Raw genomic sequence first — 26,488 nt, forward strand, 5'->3', positions numbered from 1 at the left:
ATTTTCACTTATTTATCTGCGTCTCACTATTGTACCCATTACCTTGGGCCTTGGCACTATTCGGAGGCAAAGCGGCCCATCAGCAAGGAGAACACATGATTCAGCAACTCGGTCAGCACTTTTGACACTGGGTAAAGGTTTCTTTCTGCTCACATCGCAGCAATTTTAAAACCCAGGTAATCTGATTTCCTGGGTTTTTTCTGAGCCCGGTTGTTGGCAGGAGGCGGCCTTGTACACAGCTCAGCACGGCCTTACTCCGGCCCGGCAGTGAGAATGGGGGGCAGAGCCCCGGGCTTGGGCGTGCCGCAGCCGTCCGCCCGCTCGGCCCGGCCCTGGGCTCTGCAGCCGCCTGTGCCTTCAGCCGCAGGACCCCGCACGTGGGGTTGTCCTGGCGAGGCCCGTGGGGATGCACAGGCAGGACCCAGGCCTGCCCGTGGGGGCACACGGCCGCTTGGAGGGTTTCGCTGTGCAGGACAGTCCTGTTTCAATGCCCACAGAGCAGTTCTCCCGGCCCTCGAAGTTGTGGGAGCGCTGGGTCTGGGAAGAACGCACTGCCGTTGGGTCACTCAGGCGCCACACGGCTCAGCTCCATACCCGTGGCCGCGCCCTTGCTGTGCGCCTGCCACTGCGCTAGGTCCCGGGGCCGCTTCTGCTTTCACGGCGCCACTTCTCTGCGCCTGGCTTGTGCTGACTCGCATCACCCTCACAACGGCGCTGGGAGGTGGGGACCGCCGACACCCCATCTCACAGAGGAGGAGGCAGTCCGGGCGGGCGCCGCTATTGCCTGGGAGCCCCTGCCTCGCGGGAGCTCGCTAGAGAGTGGACAGCAGTCTCTTTGTCCCTCGGCATGTCATGAGGGACATTTTATTGGTTTTCCCATTTCATTTATTTATTTTTGAAAAGATAATTCCCATAGTTCAAGATTTCCAGAGGTACAGAGGAAAGTGACCATCCCACAGAGTCCCCAAGGCACCCCGTGTCCCCCCAGATAGAGCCAGGGTTCCCTGTTGTTTGTACACCTTTCCAGAAATTCTAAGCACATGTGACCAATACATACAGCTTGCTTTAAAGAAAATATTCTTAACATGTCACATAGATTGGCCATGTTGTTGCTCGCAGAATTCCTTATCCTTTCTTAACGCAGCGTGGGCTTCTTTGGATGCGTGGACCGTCGCTTCTCGATCCAGGCTGGCTTTTCCCGGTCATCGGCTTTTGCAGACACAGCAACAATAAATAACTTCATTTACATTTTTTTTCATTTCTGTAGAATAATTCCTACAAGTGGAATTCTTGATCCAAAATCATATGTTAAAAATTATCATGTAAGATCCACTTACAGGTTGTTTATAAAAAAAGCACACTTTATACCTAAAGACATAAACTATATGCATGAAAGTAAAAGGTTGGAAAAAAGATAGGCTGTGTAAACACCAGGCATAAGGAAGCGTTGTAGCTTTACTAACATCAGATAAAGTCAGTTTCCAGGCGAGTGGTGTTGCCCGAGTTTGAGCGACGCGCCGTGACGACAAGGGTGGCCCAGCGGACGTGGAGTCCTGCCGGTGTGCATCTGCGCCTGGGACCCCACGCCGCCCCCAGGTTTGGCGATTCCCCAGGAGAGCTCAGCAGAGTCACCCTCACAGGAAAGACTCCCTGCAGCGAAAGGACACGGAGCAAGATCAGCCGAGGGAAAGGTGTTGGGGGGAGGTCTGGGGGAGGTGGGTGCGGTATCAAGGGCGCTCTGTGGGCTGGGCCCCACGGGTGCACTTAGTTGCCCAGCAACGCGTTGGGACAATACATGCGAAATGTTGCCAACCAAGGAAGCTCACGAGAGACTCAGCCCAGGGTCTCTAAAAAATACTCAGCGTTTTTGAGACTGGTCACATAGGCACCTATGTGTCTGCTTAGCATCTACCAAAAATCCGGATTCCTAGAGGCAAGCAGGTGTTCAGCATAAACCACTTTATGTAAACAGTTCAGCTTAGCGAGCCAGGCGTATCAGTGAGGGTGGTGGGAACCTGCCCAGATTCCAGCCAAGGGCCAGCCTGGGAGCCAGCCCTCTGAAATGTGGCAGGACCGCGGTGATAGCTTTTGTGCACAACACCCAGTAGGAGAGCTTCCAAATATGTGAAGTAAAGTTGTGGAGAAGTAAAGAGAACTACACTCAGATCAGCATCGTAACTGGAGACTCCAGGATCTCCTCTGTCAAAAAAAAAAAAAAAAAAGTCACAAGGATTTGGAAGATCTGAACAACACCATCAGCCACCTCGACCTAACTGTCGTCTCTGAAGCGCTGACCCAACAAACAGAAGACCCATTCTTCCCAAGTGTGTGTGGAATTCAGCGAGATGGACCATATGCTGGGCCATGAAAGTAAATCTCAGTAGATTTAAAAGGATTGAAATGATAAAGAATGTGTTCACTGACTAATATGCTATTAAATTAGAAATCATAACAAGATAGCTAGACAATCTTCAGACAGTAGGAAATAAACACTGCTCTCTAACCCATCAGTCAAAGAAATATTTATAGATAAGTTATAAAATAATCTGAACTGAGTAATGGAAGAGCATATCCAAATATAGGGGATGCAGCCAATGCAGTCCTTTGAGGGAAACATGTAGCTTTATATGGCTAATTGAAAAAAAGGTATGAAGTCAACGACCTTTGCTTTTTCCTTAAGAATCTAGATAAAAATAACAAATGAAACGCCAAGAAAGTAGATAGAGTAGTAAATATATAAGCAGAAATTAATGAAGTAAAGGACAAGTAACACACCAGTCACAAATGGACTAAAAACCAAAGCAGAGCCTCACTGCCATGTGCGGCTCTGGAAAAGGACGTGTCTTTACAGCCTTGGGTCGCTGTGTCTGTGTTTGTAGCCGTGACTTCTCAGTCCTCAGAGATCTGTGTTTCCTTTGCTAATTCCATCCCAAGGGAACCCTGGCAATTTGAGGGTTTAAAATTTGTGGTTTATCAGCAAACTTTCATTTGGTTGTATGTGATAAAATACCCATACAAAAGAGCGTAAGGTAGCAGTAACTGATTAACTCGCACAACAGACAAACTCATAGTTACTGTAAGCTTCGCGTGTGGCTTGATCCAGGTCTCTCGATGTCACCTGGACCTCTCCCTTGGGCCCACGCGCTGTCAGAGGCACCTGTGTCTGCAGCCCTGGCCTCTGTGTCTCCTTGGCTCTGGGTGAGTCCTGAGCCTGAGTTTGCTCCCAGGGACCTCTGTGTTCCGAGAGGTAGTTCCTGGGAAGGAAATCGATCCCTAAACAGGACTGGAGGCTGCGTGGCCAGTTTTACCGGCATGGTTGCCAGCGCTTGCGCGGTGGCTCGTGGCCCTGAGAAGCCCTCAGGGCGGGTCTCTTCTGTCTCCTAGGGAGTGCTGGAGGTGCTGGCGGAGGTGCGGTGCCATCTTCGCGTGTCTCTCTTCGATGTCACCTACCGACACTTCTTCGGGAGGACATGGAAGTCCACAGCGAGGCCCGTGGAGCCACCCTCCAGGCAGCCGTCTAGGGTTGTCTTCAACGAGGTGGGTGGATCACAGGTGTGCGGGGCCCTGGGGGGCAGGGGGCGCCGACCTGGGGACATGGACAGTGCATGTGGAGGCCACGGAGCCGCAGAGCCAGCAGCACGTCGCTGGTCTTGGGACAGGCAGGCGTTTCCAGACAAGGCCTTGTGGGGCCGCCAAGTGTCCTAAACACACGAGTGCACCGCTCTGGTTGGAGCAGTGGGGGTGGGGCAGGCACCTGGGGTCTTGTCACCTTCAAGGAACCTTGGGCAGCTTGGAGCGAAGTTAGGAAATTATTGATCTCATTTGATTACCCGTTTTTCCTCCGGTGTCCCTGCCCCCTCCTCCTTCCCATTCTTTCTGCCTGTGTAGGAGCAATTTTAAAACCCAGGTAGTCTGATTTCCTGTTTATTTCAGAGCCAGGCTGTTTCCGAGAGGTGGCTTTGGGCACAGCTCAGCGCGGCCTGCTTTTGGCCTGGCAGGGAGAACGGTGGGCAGAGTCGGATGCAGCGCAGCCCTGTGCCCACTCGGCCCTGGCTCTGGGCTCCGCGTCCGCCTGCGCCTTCAGCTGGTGGGGGCCTTCCTTATAAGAGGAGCAAAGTGAGACTTGGAAGTACAGAGAGTTGCCCAGGTAGCAGGTGGCAGAGCCTGGCCTCGGACCCATGCCCTCTGCCCCCAGGCGGGGTGGTTGCGTGGACATTGTTGATGTGTGACTTGGCACATGTGGCGCTGTGCCCGGCCGCCCCGTAGGTGGGTGCCCTCTGTCCCGTTCAGCTGCATCCCGCCCGCAGCCTTGATTCAGGGCCTGCCGTGCACAGGCTGTAGCGCTGATGGAGGGCAGGGTGCGTGGGGTACTCACCGCCCAGGACTTGTGTTCTGCTGGGGTGACACTCAGCAGCAGGCAACAGAGGATGGGCAGGTGTGACAAGTCCTTGGAAGGAGGCCAGCGTGTTGCTGTTTTGGAGGGAAGACCTGCTCAGCAAGGTGACGTGGGAGGGCCCTTCTGTGGAGCTGACATCTAAGCCGGGGCGGGGGCGGGGGGCAGCGGCGGGTGTGTGCGGGGGAGCCCAGGGGTTGAGATGGGCTTCCCGACGCAGCGGGTCTGTGGGTGACGGTCACGGGTACTGGGAGGGCCATGCTGTACTGATTTGATCTTTCTTGTGTACACAGTGAGGCCCCTGGAAAGCTGCTATTGTGACAGTTAGTCAGTGACTAATGAAGGTGGCGGTGAACCTGGCTGTCCTTGGACGTCACTGTGCTTAACCACAGCCTGAGGCGCCTCTTTCCGGGCCCAGCTGTGAAGTCGGGGCTGGCCGAGCACATGCTGAATCACTGGGGGTTAGGGCTGCGTGGTGGGCTGGTCGGTGCTGGCAGCTGCCCTGATGTGGCAGGCAGGAGCCGGAGGTCACGTGTGTGTCCAGGGGAGGGCCCACGTGAGTGTGGTCACGTGTGTGTCCAGGGGACCGACAGTGTGTCTGATATTAAGGTCTAACAGCTTGTGCAAATGCCTCTTAAAGGTCTTTCTGCTCCATCGTGCCCGAGAGAGGTTCGTGCTGTGAATCTTGTGTGTGATCGCGGGCAGCTCCTTGGTGATGTCTCAGCACGGGAAGGTGTCGCCCACGCTTGCCTGGGACAGGAAGTGGTTTGTTGGCCGCAGCTGTGGTCCTAATGTTGCTGGTAACCTGGTCTGGGTTCAGCTTCTGCTGCCTTAGGGGGGCCTCCTGGGGCCGGCTGTCGGGGTGTCTCTTTCCTGTGTGCACGGTGAGGCCCAGGGAAGCCTGGCACCATGACAGCTTGCAGTGGCTAAGGTGGCAGTGACACCGCTGTCCTCTCCTGGGGGGTCCCACGGGCCAGGCCTTGGCTCACAGCACATTTATGTCATTTTGTCCCCAGCACCGTCCACTGCAGGTCGGCATTGTGTCCCCTCCTTAAAGAGCAACCCAGCAGGTCACAAGGCCAGGAGTGTGTGCAGGCAGGGGGACCAGCGGCCGGCTCCACAGCCTGCGCGTTGACCGCAGCGATTGTCCCGTTGCCTCCTAACCCCGTGTGTCTGTGTGACAGAGGGCCGCCTGTGTCACGGGACAGGGCTGTGCTCTGAAATCAGCAGGGGGATGCTTTGCAGTTGCTGAGGTTCTGCTATGAGTCCTCCCTGTGTCTTCCCCTTAGTCTTAGGGTTGCCAAGGTGGAGGACGCAGCCCGGTCGGTACGTGGGGGGTGAGCAGAGCGGCTCTGGTCAGCGGGAGGCTCAGAGAAAGCCGCTCCCCAGCTGCTGTGCCCTCGGCGAGCAGCAGGGGCCGCTGATGCGCCGGCAACGAGCCCAGCCTGCTGGGCCGCATCCTGTGCGCCCAGCCCTTCCTCTCCTCTCCTTGACGTTCAGGATACCAAAAAACAGGTTTTGTTCACGTTCACGTAGCTCCTGAGAAGCCCCCTTTGCTGCGTGTGCATGTGAACGTTTGCACAGTGGGGCAGCTGTCCTTGGTGGTGCTGATAGGCCGGGGGCTGCTCACCTGGCTGTGTCATCTGGGGGTGCTCTGCCTGCCCCCCGCATGGGAAGAGGGAGGATTTGGACGTTTGGTGGAGATTGCTTTCTGATTTCACTGAGAGCCTGTGTATTTCTGACCTGATCAGTCAGCTTGGGGTGGTCTGACCGGAGGTCGCCGCTGCTGGCAGCCGGGGCCAAAGCGTGGGTTCACCAGCCCCCTGCTGTGCGCTGGCTTTTATTCAGTTGTCAGTGTATTGATGAGACTCAGCCCTGGAGAAAGGCGCTGTTGCTGTTTCGTTACTTTGAAAAGAGAGCCTTGCCTGACGCGAGCTGGGAGTCCCTCAGCGATCGCGCTCTGCTGGCGCGGCTCTGCCCCGGGGCCCAGCCGGCCGCCCCGGGCCCCTCTCAGTCCAGAGCTGACACTGGGGCTCTCCTGCCCTTCATCCTGCCGAGATGGCTCGTAAGTGCTCCGGCCTCTCAGGAAGTGTCTTCTAAAAAAAACCCAAGAGGCCAGAGTACTGTGCAGTTTCTATGTTTTCTTTCTGAGACAGACATAGTTCTCCCCTAAATTCTTTCCCTAACTTACCACGCTCAGCCTTTCGGTGACAGGCTCATTTTTCCTGCTTCGTTTTATGAGGGTGACTGGGCGGGAGTCCGCGGGGCTGTCCACGGACGGACAGCCCCGACCCGGACCAGGGGTCCCCCCCCCCAGGCCCGCTGCAGCCTGGTGTTGCTACCGTCACAGGCAGATCCGCTGCCCTCCTCAGACACAGGTGACTGGCTGCTTCCACCGTCCATAAGCCCTGCCAAGAGACCCTGATTCAAATGTCCTCCCTCGTCAACGAGAGCCACGTCATTTCCCCTTAAAAGAGGGGCCCTAGGGAGTGTCAGGGTGAGCCCATGACACTCCAGGGAGCCGTCCAGCTGCCTGGAGCCGCCTGCCCTCCCTACGGGCCGTGCCGCCTGTGCTGCCCTCGGCGCGGCCACCGCAAGGGCGGGAGGCCAGCTCGTTTCTGGGAGTGCGGACTCTTCGGAGAGAGGGCAGTGTGACTGTCCGGCCCCTCTGAGGACGGCCTCTTTCCTCTCAGGCTCGTGGAAGCCGCTCCCGGGGACTCCAAGCCAGAAAAAGGGGGGGATAGATGGTTCTAGAGGGGAGAAGTGACGGACGTCTCTCTGTGACATGGCCCAGTGCTGGGCTTAGTTGTGCGGGGCAGCATAGAGGTTGGAATCTGCCCGCTCATGTCGGGGCGTCCGTGCCAGCGCCCGGGGAGGCCTCCCTTCGGCCTGGGATCGACCGGTTCGCTGGCCGACTTCGCAGAGTCAGCCAGGGACTTGCTCCTGCGGCCGGAGCGGGGCTGGGTCGGCCTCTGCTGGGGGACATGCTCCAAGGTGGACGTGGGCTGGGGTCCCGCTCTGTCACTCGTCCTGGGGTTCCAGGGCACACATTCAACCTCTTGACTCTGGGCCGGCCCGTCTGTGCAGGAGAGATGACAGCATGTCCCCAGGGGCACGTGAGTATCAGGTGCTCTGCTGTCCCCACACAGGCACCCGGCGGCCTTCGCCCAGCAAGCGTCGGTGGGCGGCGGCGGGCCGGGCTCTGCCGAGGAGCCGGCCATGCCGGGTGGGGGAGGTGGCGTGGTGTCCCTTCAGCCCGGGCTGTGGTTGCCCCGTCACTCTAGGCCAGGGTCACCGCGCCCCTGGGTCACGGACGTCTTGGGCCTGGTGGCTCTCTAGGTGGGGCCGTCTGCACAGCCGTGCTGCTTGGCGTGGACGAGGGCGAGCTCCACCCAGAGGGGCGGATGCTCTGGCTTTGGGATGAGGGTTTTGCGTTTCCCAGAGGAGAGCGCACCTTGCTGGGCCTTGGCCTCAGGGTGGGGCGTGTGGCAGCGGAGCCCTCGGGGTGCACGTGGAGGCTGGGTGGGCAGATGGAAGCCGCGGGGAGCGCCTGTGAGTCGCCTGCCCTCCTGGCGATGCTCTGCTGCAGGCTCCTGGGAAATGCGCGGGGGAGGCGCGGCTCCGAGCCGGCCCCCTCTCCCCGGCCCTCTCGCCGGCTGTGCCTTCTGTGGGGCTGGAGGGCGGAGTGTCCCTGGGTGGCCTGGGCACCCCCTGCCGCCTGCCGCCACAGGCCCCTTCAGGTCCGTCTGGGCGTGGAAAACGGCAGCGTGACGCCAAGGCAAACGGTTTCTGTATGAAGACGAGGCGGCACGACAGGAACACTACAGTGATTTATTAATCCGTGTGCCCTGTCGGGGCGGAGACTCATCACGTGTGGTTGCGTGTGGTGCGATGTGGGCCGAGTCGGGGCCCCACTCTCCTTAGAGGCTGCTCTCGCAGATAACTTGATGGGCTTGACTCAAACTTTTAATCACATCCCGTCAGTTGATGGATAGGACTTGCCTCTCACGGCGTACGGCAGGGCGTTAATGAACTGTCCTCAGACTGAAGGGCTTGTGTGCAGGTTTCGCTCCCCTGGCGCGGTGGGGGTTCTGGCTCAGCCCCATGGGTGCTGTAAGGCGGGCGGGGGCCTGGGCACCAGGTGCGCCTCCTTAGGGCGCTCCGGCGGGTGGCGGGGGCGGACGGGGGCTGCCTTGCTCTTTCCTCCCCAGGCAGCTGTTACCCCCACGGAGCCTCCGAGTGGCCAGTCCTGAGCAGGGTTTGCGCTTTCACCTCCCTAGCCTAGCCTTGCCTTGACCTTGGGCCTTCTGGGCGCTGGATCGCATTTCCTGGGGTCCTTGGGAATTCTTTCACACAGTGCTGTTCCCAGCCTGGAGGGGAAGCGATGCTTGGGAAAGATGTCCAACCTGACCGCCCCGGGCGGCACCCCGTGACCTCGTGTCTTCTTTTCCCCACGCTAAGCTTCCAGTGGCCGCCCTCCTGCTGAGAGCGGAGACCCTGGAGCCAGGCCTGCGGCTCTGCTCTGCTCGTCTTCTCTCAGAGTCATTGCTTTCCGCGCTGGGTGAGAGGGAGAGGCAAGAGCCGTGAGTGGCACTGGGGACCGCCGCAGAAGCTGGCCCCCGCCTGCGGGCCGGGCGCCTTCGCGGGGACCTCCAGCAATGGCGCTGTGGGGCCCCGCCTCCCAGTTGGACGTGCCCGTCCCACTGCGGAGAAGGGGTGGCGGGTCGCAGTGCGCCGAAGTGCGAGGACGGGCACAGGCGCGGGCGTGGAAGGGGAGGGGCGACAGGCTCGACTGTCCAGTGGGGCTTTGAAACCAGTTCCTGAGGCTTGGAGACAGAGACATAATTCTCTCTTGGTCCAGCCACCTGTCAGCTGTAAGTGGTCATTATTTCATCATTTTGCAATAAAAGATAATAGAATAACGATTTATACCTCATGGCTGATGTTTTAATGTGTCTCTCTGTTATCCTGGGCTGACAGTCTGTGATTACAGTAAACGTTTCCTGGGTGTCACCGTGCTAATGACTCGTTAACAGGGGATTAGTCCGATTTAAATCACCCGCAGAGCCCCGCCCGGGCCCGCCTCGCCTCTTTCTGCCTCCTGGGGGCGGTCTCTGCATGCAGCTGGTGACCCCAGATGCCGCTGGTGCGGGGGACACAGAGCCCAGGGCCACAGCCGCGCTCCCTTGACGCTTGTTCCCTGCAGATTCACAAACCTCCGTCTCTCTCTTCTGCGTCTGTGACATTTTTAGTTTTAAATAAAATCAACTGTGGTGGGTTTCACATGGTAGAGAGGAAACTTGCCGACGGAGCAGAGGCAGCGGCTGGACTTGCCGGCGCCCTCGCCCGCTCGGCCCCGGGAGCCAGAGCTGGAGGCCGCCCTGTGTCTGCGTGGCTGGGAGCGCAGAGGTTCTGTGGGGACCCTGTTAGAGGCCATCTGAATACCGTCTGCTTGGCGTAGGTCCCAACAGTCCTGTAAGAAAAAAATGACCTCAACGCGATTTTTGTTGTAAAAAGACGTTAGTTGGTCTCTGAACTGGAGGTAATTATATAGCGCCTCAAGAAATCTAAGGATCCTGCTCAAACAAGGCTGGTTCAGATGCAGTTCTGTAACAGTTCTGCCTAAAACGGCTTGGAGTCGGTGTTGGCAGGCTGTGTTTGAAGTTTTGGACAGCGAGCATCAACGTCGGATGGCTCAGGAGGCGTGTTTGCAGGGACCTGATCCGTCTTCTCTGACATCGCCGGGCCCTGGCGGTGGTACGGCGTGCGCCCGCCCCCACCCCGCTCCGTGGCCTCTTCCTTCTCTGCAGGGCCTGGCCCCTGCCGGCACTTTCTGTGGACGGGAAGTTCCCAGAGCTGAGGCCCACGGCCCGAGGCCCCTGGGGCGAGAGGCGTGACTCTGGGGTGGTGCTTTATTGCACTTGTTGTGTCATCTCTGGGGCCTTGGAAGGGATGTGACGTGCACCTGGCCGTGTGTGGCACTTACGTGGCGACGGCCCGGGGCGGCGGGAGCACAGCCGTGGGCGTCCTCTGCGCCCCGCTCCGCAGGCCGACGTCGGGTCCCTCACACAGCTTCTGTCTCTGTTCTGCAGCCCTTGTATTTCCACACGTCCTTGAACCACCCGAACATCGTGGCGGTGGTGGAAGCCGTGGCCGAAGGCAGGAAGCGGGATGGGACCCTCCAGGCTCTGTCGTGCGGGTTTGGAATCCTTCGGCTCTTCAGCAGCAAGCCAGAGTCCCCCACGTCTGCCTCCCAGGACAAACGGTGCTGCCTCGCGCTCTCCGTCTGCGGGCTTCCCCGGGGTTTTCTGTGCTGATTGTTGGGCTGCCCCGGACAGCTTTATCCTGGTCGGCACGTGCTGTGCGTTCGTAGCCGAGCACCGGGGATGTTTTTGCTTTATAACCCTCATGCTCTCCTTCCCAGGGGAGCAGCTGACGTTCAGGAGAGAGACTGAAGCCGGAGGCGAGTGCTGACGTGTTGACCGTCTTGTTTTGCAGGCTGAGGCTGTATCACGGCACCCCCAGAGCTCTGCTGCACCCGCTGCTGCAGGACCCCATAGAGCGTAAGAGACCGGCCCGGCCGTCTTTGGACTTCCCGAGCGCTGTCTGCTTCCAGTCTGTGCTTGAGCTTCCTCAGCGGGACCGCCGGGCGAGCTGTGCCGTGGGCTCGGGCGTCCGACGGAATTGGAAGACCGGCCCGGCAGCGGGGCACTGCTCTGTGAGGGTGGCCACGGGACAGGCGTGGCCTCGCGGGAGCTGCCTGGTGGGAGGGCAGGTGTCCTCCTTGCCTCCAGGGCGACAGCCTTGTCCCCCAGATGGAGTAGTTACTGTCCAGCACTGCCACCGGCTGCCATAGGAAGCCACTGACGGTGAAATCCATTGGTTTTCTCCGACACAGGGGGGCCCGCAGCTGTGCCTGACTGAAGAGCCTTCTGTGGGGACACCAGCCACGTTGTGGAAGTGCTGGGCTCCTGTCTTCTGGAGGCCCAGCGGCCGGTGCCAGCTGGGAGGGACGTGTGGCCCCTCTGGCTGTGGCCACATGGAGGACGGGCGGGAGGGCACGTCTGAGGGAGTAGGCGTGGGCCACCGGCCACGTCAGAGCCGGGCGAGCTCTGTGCCGGCTGCTGGGAGGGTGGACGGGCCGGCAGGTCTGTTTGGGAGTGTGGCCTTCTGGCTCTTTGAGATGTTGCCTGGATTCCGTGACGGCAGTTTTGTTTGCCAGGAGCCTGTGCGAAAGAGTCAGACCAAGCCTATCCCCTCCGCTTCCTGCTGAATTTTGAAACAAACTTAATTTTATTGCTAAAGATTGCCTTCGAGGTTATTTCTCCATTGACCCGAATTATCACTTGCCGGTGTTCTCTCTCCTGGGGCAGCCCTAGAGCCAGGGCCCTTTACGTGGTGCACAGGCCGCGGTGGTGCGGCGTCCGTGGTTCCGGGACTGCTGGGCTGCCCGTGGGGGAGCCGCCACTGCGCAGGGGAGCCCGGGAGGGACCGGCCACGGGCTGTGAGCGCGTCTCCTCAGTTGTCATTTCCAGGAATTCACGGTGTTTTCTTGAATGGGTAGTACAGTCACAGGGTTCAGAATTCAGAAAGCACAGAAAGGTATAGAAAGGTTCAGCGTGAGGTCATTCCCTTCAGCTGCACCCAGGTGACCTCGTGGAGTTCCGCGTATCCTTTCCGGGTCTTTTGACGCCGACAGGCATGTCCCCAGTCTTCCTTTTGCCCTCCTTTCACTCGTGGCCCTGGCCCTTGTTCTTCCTCCAGTGGCGGCTTGTCTTGGAGAACCCGTCCTGCCAGGGCACAGAGAGCCCTCGCCCCCCTCACGGCTGTGCGGCGTGGGCGGGATGGCTGGGCACCACGGGCTCGGGCCCGCAGCGGACACCTGGGCGGCCCCGGAGAACGAGGGCTGAGGCCGGGCTGCCCTGCGCAGGCGTGCGAGCGGGCCTGCAGGGTGGGTTCCTGCCCGTGGAGTCGCGGGGTCCCAGGGCTGCGCACTCGCAGTTCTGTGGCGTTTCCCCCATCTGCCCTCCACAGAGGTCGTCGGGAAGTGCTTAGGGGGCATTTAACATTTTAGAGTGAGCAGAGCCTGTGTTTGGAATGGTTAGGCAATAACGATACAGTTTTCAGTAATTTCTTTTTCTGATGAACGCAGTAGGTTGCCTTTAGCTCTTATGAGTCACATAGCATGTGTCAGGAGGTGGTGAGGCCCCTGTCAGTGGAGGAAATCAAGCCCAAGTACGATCGACCACTTAGTGGGAATGCCAGTGGCCCCTCTCAACCCCAAGGCCCTGTGATTCTGGGGTGTACCCCTCCCTGGCCCCGGTCCTGCCGGCCGAACTGCTTCCCATTCTTCCTGCTCCCAGCGCACGGGGCCTGAGCTGCTCCAGGCCTCTCCCTCGGGGACCTGCCTCTCCTCCCGTTTTTCCCAGCGCCTCACCAGAACTTTTCTGGGGTTTGGACCCCATCCTCCACGTGTGAGGAAGATCGATGGGCTGTGCCTTAACCCTCACCCCAGAAGAGCGGACGGCCCTTGGGGACAGGGCTTTGTCTTGGAGGCCCTGCCGTTTTGTGGGGCTCCGGGGACACCAGTGCCAAGGCCGAGGGGGAGGCCCTGGCGAGTGGCGTGTGGGAGGGCTTCCCGCTCTGTGGAAGCCTGAGCCAGGGAGGGCTCATTCCGTTGCCTTAAAAACAAGCATCTCTCTTGCTGCAGTTTTACCAGAGAAAATTACCAGAGATCCCCCCCTCATTTTTTTGTTGACCTAACAGAGTCATTCCTCTGTCCCCCTAGAAAAATACCTTTCCTGTCTGTGGTGTTCCTTTCTGTCCGAGGTTCTCCGTTGATCGGCTGATTTGACGGAAGTGCCTTTGGCTTCGGCCGTCACAGAGGTGTTCTCTTCCCCAGAAAACAAGCACCTGACGGTGATCGAGAACTGCGGCCTGCAGTGCACCCTGCGGCCACACCCGGCCCTGGAGCCCGCCTTCCACCTCCTGCCTGAGAACCTTCTGGTGTCTGGGCTGCAGCACATACCTGGCCTCCTTCCTGCTCCCGGGGACGCGGGTAAGGGCTGCTCTGTTCTCGCCGCTTGGTAGTTCACGGAGGCAGGACTGGGGCTCTGTCAGGCGGGCGAGTCCCGGCCGGGGGAGGCGGCACCTCTGGGCAGCGAGCCTGGCGGGGGAGGGGGAGTGGGCGGGGGCGGGGGGGGGCGAGGGCGGCGGCGCCATCGCTGCCTGCAGTCCTCCCTGAACGGCCTCGCCTCACCCACGTCAGCTCTGTGTTCTTTCCTCAGGAAGTGCTTTCGTAAGAAGAGTAGGAAAGCCATGACGCCTGACCAGGCCTTCACCATCAGTGGCTTGGTTATTAGTTTTTAATTGTGGTAAATAGACATGAGATAAAAGTTCCCGTCTTCATTGACCGTTTGTAGGTGGAGAGTCCAGGGCCCTTCAGTGCATTCACACTGTTGTACAGCCACCCCCCCCCCCCCGTCCCCTTCAGAACTTTTCCACCTTCCCGAACCGAAACTCTGTCCCCAGTGAACACTCGCCGCCCCCGCCCCCACCAGCCCCCGGCTCGCCCCGTTCTCTCTCCGTCTCCGTCGGTCAGGCCCTCTGGGAGCTTCATGTGAGTGGGATCTTGTAGTATCTGTCCTTCTGTGACTGGCTTATTTCACTTGGCACAATGTTCGCAAGATTCCTCCTTGTGTCCAAATCGCCTTTCTTTTTAAGGCTGAATAAGATTCCGCTCTGTGGACGGACTGCCTTCTGTTCATCTGTTCACCGGTTCACCTGTCCGCAGACACTCGGGTTTCCACCTTTGACTGCTGTGAACGGAGCTGCACTGAACACGGTTGTGCAGTGCTTGGTTATGGGAAAATGAGCTTTGCGTGCCAGGCCCTGGGCTCTGCCCTGTGGTTTAGCAGTCGGTCCCCCGGTGGTGGGGCGGGTCAGCCGCTCAGCTGGGCCCACGGCGGGGGCCTCGCGCTCTCCCTGGGCACCGTGGGAGGCTCCTGGCCTGGCCGTCTGGAGGGATCCAGGGGAAGGCCCACGCCAGCTCTCCCGTGCCCGGCTCGGCGGGCCCTCGTGCTCCGCTGGGGTGACTCCCACTTTGGTCCAGGAAGAGCAGGCGTGGCCTCAGGGGCGCAGTGGAGCGGGAAGGCTGCGATGTGCTGAGGGTTTGGCTCAGACCCCGAGGAAAAGGCCGCGGTTCCGCCCCAGCGCGGGGAGTGATCGTTTTCAGTAACGCTGCCCGTGTGCGGGCCCAGGCGCCCTGGGCCAGGCCAGGATGGAGACGTGGTTCATGCATCTCTGGCCCATGACCACTGCCAGGCTGCCGTCTGCTCTGTGCCCCAGAGAAGAGATGAGGACACATGAGAGGCGCTACATCAATCATGAACAGGGGCAAGTCTCAGGAGGGGCCCGAGGCTTGGGCTCGCTGTGGGTCACTGAGCTTAATCGCCGCCCTGAGCCCATGTAGGAAGTCTCGTTGCTTTGAGTGGTTTGCCTGTGTTCTCCTGAGAGAAAGGAGGGCCCGGGTTCTGGGGGACGGAAAGCCTCGTGGGCATCTGCTGGGGTTCAGTGGGAGACCATGAAGCCTGTGGCTCTGGGACTCAGCAGTGGCCGGTCCCTGGCCTGGGCCCTTCAGTCTGGGGGGCCCCGCGAGCCCCGCTGCGAGGTGTGCGGAGGTGAGCGCACCGGTGCACGCCTGCTCCCCGTCGGCCTGTGCCAGTCTCAGTTCTCCTGGGTGCTGGCCTTTGCACAGAACGGCCTCGGGGCCCGAGCTGTAGCCTCCCCTGGTGGTGTGCCGTGGGTGTCAGTGGGCTGCAGGTGAACTTCAGGATACCGAGGCTTAGCCCAGACCCGCCTCTAGGTCGTTGCTGGAAAGAAGCCCAGGCGCCCAGACGGCCTGTGTTCGGTTCTTCGTGTCTCGGGTCAGGCCGTGGAGTCCAGGGCCCACGCGACAGAGCGGAGTTTTGATTTAAAGCACGATTCCAGCTCTTTATCCTTAAAGCTCACGTTTTCAGGAGAGACCTGAGCCCTGTGGTCCCGCTGGTGCGGAACGGCCACGCGCAGAGGACACCCGGATGCAGGCGGCGCCCGGGACACGGCAGACACGTGCGGCGGTGTCTGTGGTCGTTCGGAACGAATGGAGGTGGAGCTGGAATGCGCTCTGGCGGGCGAGGGGTGGGCAGCCCGGCTGGCCACGGGCAGGAGCGGCACTTGCTCTCCTGGGGGGAACCAGGGGACGCTGCTTGCCGGCAGGTCCCCGGGTGACCTTCGAGAAGGCGCCCGCTGTGCGCAGTCCCCGCTCTGGGCGGAAGCCCTGCAGAGAGCGCCGCACGGCCTGGAGGCTCCGAGCCGTGTTCTGATGGCCTGGCATCTCTGTGGCGTCCTGCCCTGGACCCGGGGCTCTCGTGACTTCCTCTCGTTGCTGGGTGGTGGTTCACAGCCCTGGAAGGGCTGGGGCGGGACCGGAAGGCTCCCGGGCGAGCCACCTGCCGAGTTTGCAGAGGGTTTGGTTTTATTTCAGGGCTGCCCGGGGAGCCGGATGTTTGTTCGCTTGTGAAACGCCACAGCAGAGGAGGGTCCGGTTGTTTTTCATTGACATTTTCACTGGGGTTGTTGCGGTTCACTGCGGTCTTAGTGAGTGATGGGGAGAGGCCCCGTGCACCTTCGCCCAGCGTCCCCAGGCGGCAGAGCAGAACCGCACCAGGACCCCAGCGTCCGCACAGCCCGTGGGCCTTATTTGCGCCTCCTCCGTTCGACTCATGCTCACGTGTGTGGGGGTTGAGTTTGTAAGAGTGACTTTCAGCCCGGGAGTGACTAGAAACGCAGCGGTTAATTCAGGTCCTTCTGGCACCTCCTGTCACCCCCAGGAGGCAGACGGGCCTCTTTCCCTGAGCAGCTTCTCAGAGGGGAACCCAGACTTGTCCCAGTTTGTCAAATGCTGCTGGTTCCATTGTACCTTTTTCTTGCAATTTGGAAGCCCATCCTGCCTCCTCTTGGACAGCCTCTGCCTTGGACGGTGGGCCACCACATCGCCCCTTAGGTCATTGTCCTGTGTGGTGGCCCAGGAAGCCACCTGTGATATGGGAGTGAGCCTCCTGGCTGGGACCCCTCTGCTGTGCGTTCAGACCCTGGCCGGAGCGGCCCGAGGCTCTGGGCGCTGGCCCATAAATGCAAGCCAGAGGCCCTTTTCTGGGGCGGACCCAGGCCCCGAATGGAGTCTGGGGGAGCCAGGGAGGTGCTGGGGGGGTCCAGGCCCCTCCTCATAGCACCGATGGGCCCTGGGGGAAAGCAGAGGGTCTCATGGCCACCAGGGCACATTCCCAAGCCCCCGACGCCCACAGGAACGTCACAGGCAGGCAGAGCGCCCAAGTGCGGTCCCCGTCTGTCGGTGCGCTGTGAACCGCGAGCCCCTGGTGACAGCTCCGGTCCCATCAGTCGGACGCTTCGGGCGGCTTCTTCATCGTGAACGGAAGCTCTATCCCCCGTTAAACATGTGGTCCCCGTTTCTGCCCCCTCCAGCCCCTGGCGCCCACCGTCTCACTTGCTGTCTCTGAACTTGAGTCCTTTAAGCGCCTCATGTAAATGGGATCCTACAGCATTTGTCCGCTTGTGACAGGCTGTCACTCAGCATCATGTCCTCAAGGTCCACCCGTGTGGATTGCGCGCACGGATTTCCTTCCTCTCGGAGGCGGAGCGATGAGCCGTCCGAGGCACAGACGGACCACGTTTTGTCTCTCTGTCCGTTGGTCGTCCGTGATGGGCGCCCGGGCCGTTCCCACCGTCTGCCTGCGGCGGGTTGGTTCCGACTCCCCTGGGGGCCTGCTGCAAGCGCCTCTAAAAGCTCTGGGCGGAACACAAGCTTCCTCAGGGGCACCCAGCCCGGCGCATCCCTGCGATGGGGAGGTGGAGGAAGCCGTGGAGAGGGACCCAGGATAACCTGCGGCCACCGCCTGCCGGTGAACACGCACGCGGATGCGCGTGTTCGAATAGAATTGGCATCAAGGGGCAGTTTTACGTGTTTTTCTCCTCTCCACTCGCGCGGTTACTTTGTGATCATTAAATTACCTTTGACAACTTGATTTTTGTTCCCACTTTATGTGGATGAGCCGCTTACTTAAATGCTCCCATTTTTGAACATTTGGTTGTTTCTCACTTTTCTCTATTATGAATAATGTTCTGATGAATGCCTTGCTTATTTTGCTGAATAGGTTCAAAAAGTGGCATTCCTGGGGCAGAAGGCAGATGCGGACACTTTCGTTAAACCCTCACCTGAGGGTATGTTTACTGATTTTAGAGAGAGGAGGTGGGGGGCGGGGACATCCACCGGCTGCCTCCCGGGCACGCCCCCACCGAGGCTCGAGCCCTGGCCGGGCATGGAGCCCGCCGCCGCTTGGTGTCGGGGACAGTGCTCAACCGCCCGAGCCGCCCGGCCAGGGCTGGAGGCGGGTCTGTGCAGGGTCTCAATGCCCAGGAAGGCGAAGGCGCACCTGCCGTTGGCAGTCCCGACTCGGGGGCCTCTGGCCGGCAGCCCAGGGCGCGTCTCGCTGCAGTGTCACTGTCACTGAGTCTCGTGTCACTGTCACTGGGTCTCGTGTCACTTTCTGTCACAGAGTCTCCTGTCACTGTCACTGAGTCTCGTGTCACTAAGTCTCGTGTCACTGTCACAGAGTCTCCTGTCACTGTCACTGAGTCTCGTGTCACTAAGTCTCGTGTCACTGTCACTGAGTCTCGTGTCCCTGTCACTGGGTCTCGTGTCCCTGTCACCGAGTCTCCTGTCACAGTGTCTCGTGTCACTGTCACTGAGTCTCGTGTCACTGTCACTGAGTCTCGTGTCACTTTCTGTCACTGAGTCTCCTGTCACTGTCACTGAGTCTCGTGTCACTGTCACCGAGTCTCCTGTCACAGTGTCTCGTGTCACTGTCACTGAGTCTCGTGTCACTGTCACTGAGTCTCGTGTCACTTTCTGTCACTGAGTCGTCACTGTCACTGAGTCTCGTGTCACTTTCTGTCACCGAGTCTCCTGTCACTGTCACTGAGTCTCGTGTCACTGTTACCGAGTCTCCTGTCACTGAGTCTCGTGTCAGCTGTTCTTTTTAACCTTGGGGCTGGCTTTTCAAAGGGAAGACCGTGCACCTCAGTAGCTGAGTGGTCGTGAGAACCCTGGACGGGACAGAGAGGACCAGAGCAGGGCAGTCCTGGCGCCGGGGCGTGAGGCCCCCGCAGCGGGGTGTGTTTTCGGGAAGCGGCGGGCGGTGCCTGCTTCCTGCTGCCTCGGCCTCCGCCCCGGGGCCCGTGGACGCGTGGGCTCTCCCCGCATGGCCGAGGGCTCCACGCGCCTGCTCTGCTGGACACTGGCCTGGGTGCCGGGAGCCGGTGTCCCCTTCTGTGCGCAAGGAGCTCACGGCCAGGGACGCTTCTTGATCAGGATGGACAGGGACTCGTGGCCTGCGGTGCCAGCCCAGGCTGTGCTTTTGCCTTGCGTGCTCACGAGGACGCCGTGTGTTCCCAGGGGTCCCAGGCAGACGGGGTGAAGTGAGAGGCGGCGTCGCTGGCTGTGTGCTTGCTGGAGGAAGCGGGTGGTGGGGGGAGCCGAGCCGATGGAGCGGGCGGGCCTCGCGTCGTGCCGCCTGTGTTTGCCGACTGCCAGTTACCGCGCTGGTCCTGGAGGAGGCCCGGGGCGGGGTTCAGGCCTCAGATGGAAGCTGCGTGTGTTTAGTCAGGCTGGCGCCTGGGCTCACAATGAAGTGGGTTCTGGCCCCGTGTCCCATCCGTGTGGGTCCCGCGCCTCCTTCCCGCCCACAGGTCCCCTCACCACGGCCTAGAGCTCCGTGGATTGCCTGCCTATGCGCTCTTGTTGTTTCAGGTGACGCACTCCGGAAGCCCCGCCTGCAGAGGTCGGTCACGTGGTACTTGGACGATGTCTTCATCACGCTGTACCCTTCCCTTGAGAAATTCGAGGAGGAGCTCCTGGAACTCCTTACCAGCGACCACTTCCGGGAGGTACTGTCTCACGTCAGCAGGGGCGATGCCAGTGGCAGAGTGGAGCCTCTGATGCTGCCCGGGGTCGGGGGCTCAGGCCACCCACTGGTGACCTCGCCCTGTCTTTCCCCTCTTCGTGGAGGGAGAGGGACAACCTAGCCTGTTGTCTTAACTTTGCTGGTGATTAAGATGCTGTTATTTGGAGACATTAATTAACATCTTGGATAGATCTTGAACTATTCCCCATTTAATAAACGAGTCACCAAATGAGTGAAGGGAAATGTGTGAAATTGACATCTGCAAAGGACATTTCGAGGATATTTGGCTCCACCCAAGGAGCGGACTAGAAGCCCAGTCATTTTGCCCCATCAAAGCCGACTTCTGGGCAAGGCGTCCCCCAAATCTGTCAGCTGTCTGGTTCAGCCTGCTGTGTGAGCATATTGCTACCTGCCCTTCACCTGAGAGCCTGTGGGGAGCACCCTGGACATGGTGGGGTGCCTACGCTGTAGCCAGGGGTGACGCCTCGTGAATAGCGGGGCCTCTGAGCGCGGGCTCCCTGCCCGCTCGCCCTCTGTGCCGGAGTCCTCGGGCTTCGGGCCTCAGCATGGACCTGCCTGTGCCAGGGCCTCCCTCCCGCCGGGCCCCTGCCAGAGCGCCTGGCCTCCTCGCTGGCTTCCTGGCTGACCTGGCCCCCGCTGCAGCGTTCGCACCGGGGGCGGGGACGTGGCTCGACGTGGCTGGCTCAGCACCGTGCCTGGAGTGGGGGCAGGTGTTGGCATGCACCGGGTCTCTTGTTTCTCGGCCGTGAGCCTGGCTGAGCGCTGCGGTTGCTGGTGCCGTCCTGCAGTCCAGCAGTCCGCAGTTCCTAATCACGCACACGCACAAGCACACACACACGCACAGGTGCGGTGCCGTCCTGCGGTCCAGCAGTCCGCAGTTCCTAATCCCGCACACGCCGCCACGCACAGGTGCGGTGCTGTCCTGCAGTCCAGCAGTCCGCAGTTCCTAATCACGCACACGCACACGCACAGGTGCGGTGCCGTCCTGCGGTCCAGCAGTCCGCAGTTCCTAATCCCGCACACGCACAAGCACACACGCACGCACAGGTGCGGTGCCGTCCTGCGGTCCAGCAGTCCGCAGTTCCTAATCCCGCACACGCGCACGCACAGGTGCGGTGCCGTCCTGCAGTCCAGCAGTCCGCAGTTCCTAATCACGCACACGCACACGCACAGGTGCGGTGCCGTCCTGCGGTCCAGCAGTCCGCAGTTCCTAATCCCGCACACGCGCACGCACAGGTGCAGTGCCGTCCCTGCGGTCCAGCAGTCCGCAGTTCCTAATCCCGCACACGCGCACGCACAGGTGCGGTGCCGTCCTGCAGTCCAGCAGTCCGCAGTTCCTAATCACGCACACGCGCACGCACAGGTGCGGTGCCGTCCTGCGGTCCAGCAGTCCGCAGTTCCTAATCCCGCACACGCGCACGCACAGGTGCGGTGCCGTCCTGCGGTCCAGCAGTCCGCAGTTCCTAATCCCGTACACGCGCACGCACAGGTGCGGTGCCGTCCTGCGGTCCAGCAGTCCGCAGTTCCTAATCCCGCACACGCGCACGCACAGGTGCGGTGCCGTCCTGCGGTCCAGCAGTCCGCAGTTCCTAATCACGCACACGCACACGCACAGGTGCGGTGCCGTCCCTGCGGTCCAGCAGTCCGCAGTTCCTAATCCCGCACACGCGCACGCACAGGTGCGGTGCCGTCCTGCGGTCCAGCAGTCCGCAGTTCCTAATCCCGCACACGCGCACGCACAGGTGCGGTGCCGTCCTGCAGTCCAGCAGTCCGCAGTTCCTAATCCCGCACACGCGCACGCACAGGTGCGGTGCCGTCCTGCAGTCCAGCAGTCCGCAGTTCCTAATCACGCACACGCACACGCACAGGTGCGGTGCCGTCCTGCGGTCCAGCAGTCCGCAGTTCCTAATCCCGCACACGCGCACGCACAGGTGCGGTGCCGTCCTGCGGTCCAGCAGTCCGCAGTTCCTAATCCCGTACACGCGCACGCACAGGTGCGGTGCCGTCCTGCGGTCCAGCAGTCCGCAGTTCCTAATCCCGCACACGCGCACACACAGGTGCGGTGCCGTCCTGCGGTCCAGCAGTCCGCAGTTCCTAATCACGCACACGCGCACGCACAGGTGCGGTGCCGTCCTGCGGTCCAGCAGTCCGCAGTTCCTAATCCCGCACACGCACAAGCACACACGCACGCACAGGTGCGGTGCCGTCCTGCGGTCCAGCAGTCCGCAGTTCCTAATCCCGCACACGCACAAGCACACACGCACGCACAGGTGCGGTGCCGTCCTGCGGTCCAGCAGTCCGCAGTTCCTAATCCCGCACACGCCGCACACACAGGTGCGGTGCCGTCCTGCAGTCCAGCAGTCCGCAGTTCCTAATCCCGCACACGCACAGCCTGCTCAGCACAGGTGCGGTGCCGTCCTGCGGTCCAGCAGTCCGCAGTTCCTAATCCCGCACACGCGCACGCACAGGTGCGGTGCCGTCCTGCAGTCCAGCAGTCCGCAGTTCCTAATCCTGCACACGCACAGGTGCAGTGCCGTCCTTGAAACGGAGCTCTGTGTGACGGGGTCCCGCCTGGAACAGAAACCCTGCAGGGAGGGTTGAAGGGGCCTCTCACATTTTCTCGGTGTGGCCCCGCTGCTTCCTCCCTGCGCAGCGTGGGCTCTCTGAGGGTGGACGTGCTCCAAGAGCATCAGTGCTGAATTTTATGCATTCCTGTAAAATCACTTTGTCATGTGTTTGTACTGTCTTTGTGCTTTTGTTCCCGCTCAGTGGTGGACACTCAGCCTTCTCCACCGGCTTGTTCTCCTCACTGGAGGACTAAGGCTGCATGTGCATCCGCTCCGCGTGACGAATGGCAGAGAGGGTGCTGGGGGACTCGGGCGCTGTTTTGCTGTGGCCACAGCCCCCTAATTTAATGAACAGCGAGAGCTGGGAGGACCACCCTGGCTCATTTGTCAGTGTGCCTGTGCGTTTTTTCTTAAGATGAAACGCTTTCATATCCAGTGACCACTTTGGGGCAGATTCCATTTTTATCGGTTTGTGACTTACTGCCTGACTAGGCTGCCTCTTCTGCTGCTTACCTGCCCGCCCCGGGTCTGCAGTGCCTGAGTCCTGCGGGGGGTGGAGGCCGTGGGACCTGCTGGCCAGGCGCCTCTGCCAGCGCCGCCCTCCCCTGGGAAGGGGGGCAGGGGCTCCCGTGCCTCAGACCCCCAGTCCTGGGACAGGCGCCGAGGTCCCCAGCTGCTGGCTTGGTGCATCTTGGGAGAGGCAGCTCAACCTTGGAGACTTAGGGTGAGACTCTGGTGACTGGGCATCTGAGGGTGCCGTAGGGCGCATCGCCCTGAGAAGTCATGCTACCCTAGGAAACCCCAAACTGCCTAGCAAATGCCCTATAGCCATTTCTGACCGGCTGACTTATCTGTCCTTTGCTGGGACTCTTGCTCACGAAGCACCCTGCGATCTGGAAAGGGCTGCAGCTTCCGTCACGGCCTCTCCACTCCACTTGCCCCTCCCCTGGGAACCTGGCCGGTGAGCCCCTTTCACCTCTGCCCAGGCCTGACGCTGTCTGACATGTGCTCTTCCAGGCGGACGGCCCACTGGACGGCAGTGCTCTGGAGATTGCGGAGCGGCGTCTGTGTGTCGGCGTGCACAACGGCCTGGGCTTCGTGCACAGGCCACAGGTCATGGTCCTGGTGCCCGAGCGGGAGGTGGCCTTGACACGCTCTGCCAGCTTCAGCAGGAAAGTCGGCTCCTCTTCCAAGGCCAGGTGTGCGCCCAGGGTCCCGAACCCTGGTCCCCGGGATTAGGAGGAGTGAGTGGGCCTCCACGTGAGGGGAAGCTGCACGTGTGCGTGAGGCGTGCCCCAGCCACCCGGGGACCCTCCCCGGTGCCTGTGTTTCCTCTTGCCAAGTCGTGCCGTTGGGAGCAGACCTCGGTGGGGCTGCAGGTCTGCGCTGCCTTGCTTCCCGGGTGGGAACCAGAGGCGCCTCCCGAGGCTGCAGCCGCTGGCCCTGGGGCGGAGCCTCCCGGGAGACCCGGCCGTAGCATTCCCACCTCTCGGCACAGTGCTGGTGATTTGGAAGAAGTGTCCATTGTGGCAGCCAGAGGAGCTCAGAGGCATTGCCCGGGGAGGGCTTCCTGCGCCGGCGCGGCGACGCCGATGGTGGTGGGGCCTCAGGGCAGCGGGAGCCACCGCCCGACGGGCCCCTGCCTCGTGTTCTGGTTGCAGCTCCGGAAGCCAGGCGCTAGTTTTGAGAAGCCGCCTCCGACTGCCTGAGATGGTCCGTCACCCTGCGTTCGCCATCGTCTTCCAGCTGGAGTACGTGCTGAGCAGCCCGTCGGGCGTGGACGGCAACGTAAGATCTCCGTGCTGGGGGCGGGAGGGGGCCCTGCGGCTGCGCACCTCACCGGTCCCCATTCGCGTTCTCCCGCTGCAGCGGTGCGGCTGTGTCAGCGACCCCGTGGCGAGCGTGGGGCAGGTTCTAGAACACCGATCGTCCAGTGGTGACTTGGTCAGGCCCCTCTGTGTGCCGCGGGGCGGCCCGCTGACTGACGGCAGGGAGCCTGCAGGAGGCAGGCCTCCTGGTAGCAGCGACTCGTAATTATCGAGCTGGTAATTATTTTGAAAAATGAGGCTGTTTACTGCATTTTTCATGTGACATTAAGCGTGGTCAGGCTTGAATCTGCATCAGTGGTGAGTGGCTTCTCCCAACGATCTTTGCCCAGGCCTGTGTCATCGCTGAGAATTTGCAGCGTTCAGTGGGAAGAAACGCGACGGGCAGCCTTCGTGGATGCAGTCTTCGGAAAACCCAAATCGCGCTGTTCTTGAGATTTATTTTCCTATTTGAAACAGCAAATGTCAGTTTAACAAGTCAGTTAGAAATGGAGAAAAGGCCCCCGCGTTGCCTCCCGAGGCGGCGAGTTGGCTGGCGTCACTGTGCGGCCGATGGGAGAATGGAAGGGCCGCAGCCGTGGGGCGAGCCGGGAGGGGACGGGGTCAGGCCCACAGCCGCTGAGTGTTCCCGTTGGCTCTGGCAGCTGCAGACGGACCTCCCGACGTCTGCACCTGAAGTCGGCGTGATTCAGGGTCCAATTCAGGTGAACAAACCTGGAGGCGGGTGTTCTGTGGCCGAGCACACGGTCACGGTCGTTCTGATGATGCTCTGCTTTTCTCTATTAGCAGAGACATCAGGTGAAACAGAGCTGTGCCCGAATGCACCTGCCGCGCGGGGTGGGCACCCTGGGCTGGGCTCTGGGCCTTCACTGCAGGGACGGGCCCCTGGGCGGCGACAGGGGCCTGGGGGAGGAAGCGTGGGCACAGGCGCAGTGTCCCCAGTGTCATCCGGTGGGTTGGGGACATTGGACGGTGCCAGCCCCATGGGCGTGGGCCTGGTGCCCCAGTGGGGGGCTCCACACGGCTCTCCACTCATCACTTACAGGAGGATGATGTGCCCTCCAGAATGTTAATTGCAGTTTGCGTGCAATCGTAGATCAGTGCTGAAACTGGTGACACTCCGTTGTTTTGTAACTCCTCACGGGGACGTGCTCTCGGGCCGTGGCTGGTAGCAGCTCCTCAGTTCTTTTTGATTGGCGGTTTGTCTCAACGCAAACCTTGGGATTCCATTTTGCCGCCATCGGCATCCTTCCCTCCTGGCACCTGGGAAGGGATGTTCTAGTGCCTGGAGCGGTTTCCCGTAGATGACGTGCGTGTGGACCCGGTGCTGAAGGCTGGGTCGGGGTCCTGCTGTGACCGGCTGGGACGCCGGAGGAGAAAACAGTGCTGGCGCTGGCCTGGGCTGTCCTTCCTCCCCCCGCGGGCCGGAGTGATGGTGGGGACGCGACCCTGGGCTCCCGCGAGCTCGGGGCTGGCTGTGCGTTGCCTTCCTTTTAAAAAGCTTGACACGGCGGGCGTCCCACTCCAACCCCAGCAGCCGGAGAGGCGGAGGTGCCTCGTGGGGCGTCGGGACCCGCCCGGCTCGTTCTCTCGGTGCTCGCTCCCACCACCCACATGGACTGTTTTGAGGTCATGACTGCATCTGTTTTTAAAAAAGACTTTGCTTACTTTCTTTAGAGAGAGGGGAAGGGAGGGAGAAATAGAGGGAGGCATCAGTGTGTGAGAGATACATCGATCAGTTGCCTCCAGCTGGGGACCTGGCCCGCAACCCAGACACATGCCCTGACCGGGAATCGAACCCGCGACCCTTTCGTTCTCAGGCTGGCGCTCAACCCACTGAGCCACACCAGCCGGGGTGCACTAATTGCCTCTGTTTTGATTACTGTAACCATTTTGGCATGCACATTTTTTTTTTTTTAACTTTTTTGTTCTGGAACATTGCCAACGTTCAGGTAGAAAGAAGCGGCTGAAGAGCCCAGGGTCCCCATCAGCAAGCTCGGAAGTTGTCAGCTTGTGGCGGGCTGGGTCTCCGCCTGTCCTCTCCTTCCCCATTCCGCCAGGTTGTTAGAGCAAATCCCAGATGTCCTGTCACTGCCTGTCCAAAGGGCACGGGCTTAACACGCCCTGCCACACCACCCTCACACCTAGGAAATGAAGATTTCTCCGTCATCAAATATTCATCAGCCAGGGTGTACCTTTTTCCAGAGTTTTTCTTCATCAGAAATAGACAAGCCCCAGAAGTGTACTTTTCTTTGGAACCTGACCCCTGATCTCAGAGTTCTTCATGAGCGGGGCGCCGGGCTCTATGCCGTGACCGGCGCTCGGGCTGCCTTGCTGCGCGGCCCGGGCCAGAGAGCCAGCACGGCCCAGAGCAGGGCCCCCGGGCCGAGTGCTGTGTGGCTGCAGCTACTCGTCTCTCGGCGGCTCGTCTGGGTCACGAGAGGCTGCCTGGGCTGACGGCATATCCGGCGTGCGCCCAGCTGCCTCCGCCTTGGGGAGCCTGCCTGGCACTGCTGGGCGCTCTCTGTCTCCGTGATGTGACTCAGTAGCTCAGCCACGTGGGCTCATGTGGCATTTGTCCTTGCATGCCTGGCTTATCCCCCCGAGCGGTGGGCTCGGGGCCTCCGCGTTGCAGAGTCCCCTCCCTTTTTCATGCTGAGG

At 60.7% G+C, this 26,488-nt stretch overlaps 1 protein-coding gene across 1 annotated transcript in view; it reads left to right on the top strand.

The window, feature by feature from the left end:
• NPHP4 (nephrocystin 4) overlaps positions 1 to 26,488 on the top strand; it is a 75,782-nt gene that overhangs the window by 199 nt on the left and 49,095 nt on the right. The window contains exons 2-8 of the mRNA XM_054583334.1: positions 3,385 to 3,537; positions 10,486 to 10,658; positions 10,892 to 10,956; positions 13,296 to 13,451; positions 19,260 to 19,396; positions 23,019 to 23,200; positions 23,663 to 23,789. Of these exons, the coding sequence (XP_054439309.1) occupies positions 3,385 to 3,537; positions 10,486 to 10,658; positions 10,892 to 10,956; positions 13,296 to 13,451; positions 19,260 to 19,396; positions 23,019 to 23,200; positions 23,663 to 23,789 (993 nt within the window). The remainder of the gene's footprint in view (positions 1 to 3,384; positions 3,538 to 10,485; positions 10,659 to 10,891; positions 10,957 to 13,295; positions 13,452 to 19,259; positions 19,397 to 23,018; positions 23,201 to 23,662; positions 23,790 to 26,488) is intronic.

This window comes from Pteronotus mesoamericanus, unplaced genomic scaffold (genome assembly GCF_021234165.1).
Source record: "Pteronotus mesoamericanus isolate MK-2021 breed Mesoamerican mustached bat unplaced genomic scaffold, CSHL_Meso_final contig_1193, whole genome shotgun sequence".
Classification (NCBI taxonomy): Eukaryota; Metazoa; Chordata; class Mammalia; order Chiroptera; family Mormoopidae; genus Pteronotus; species Pteronotus mesoamericanus.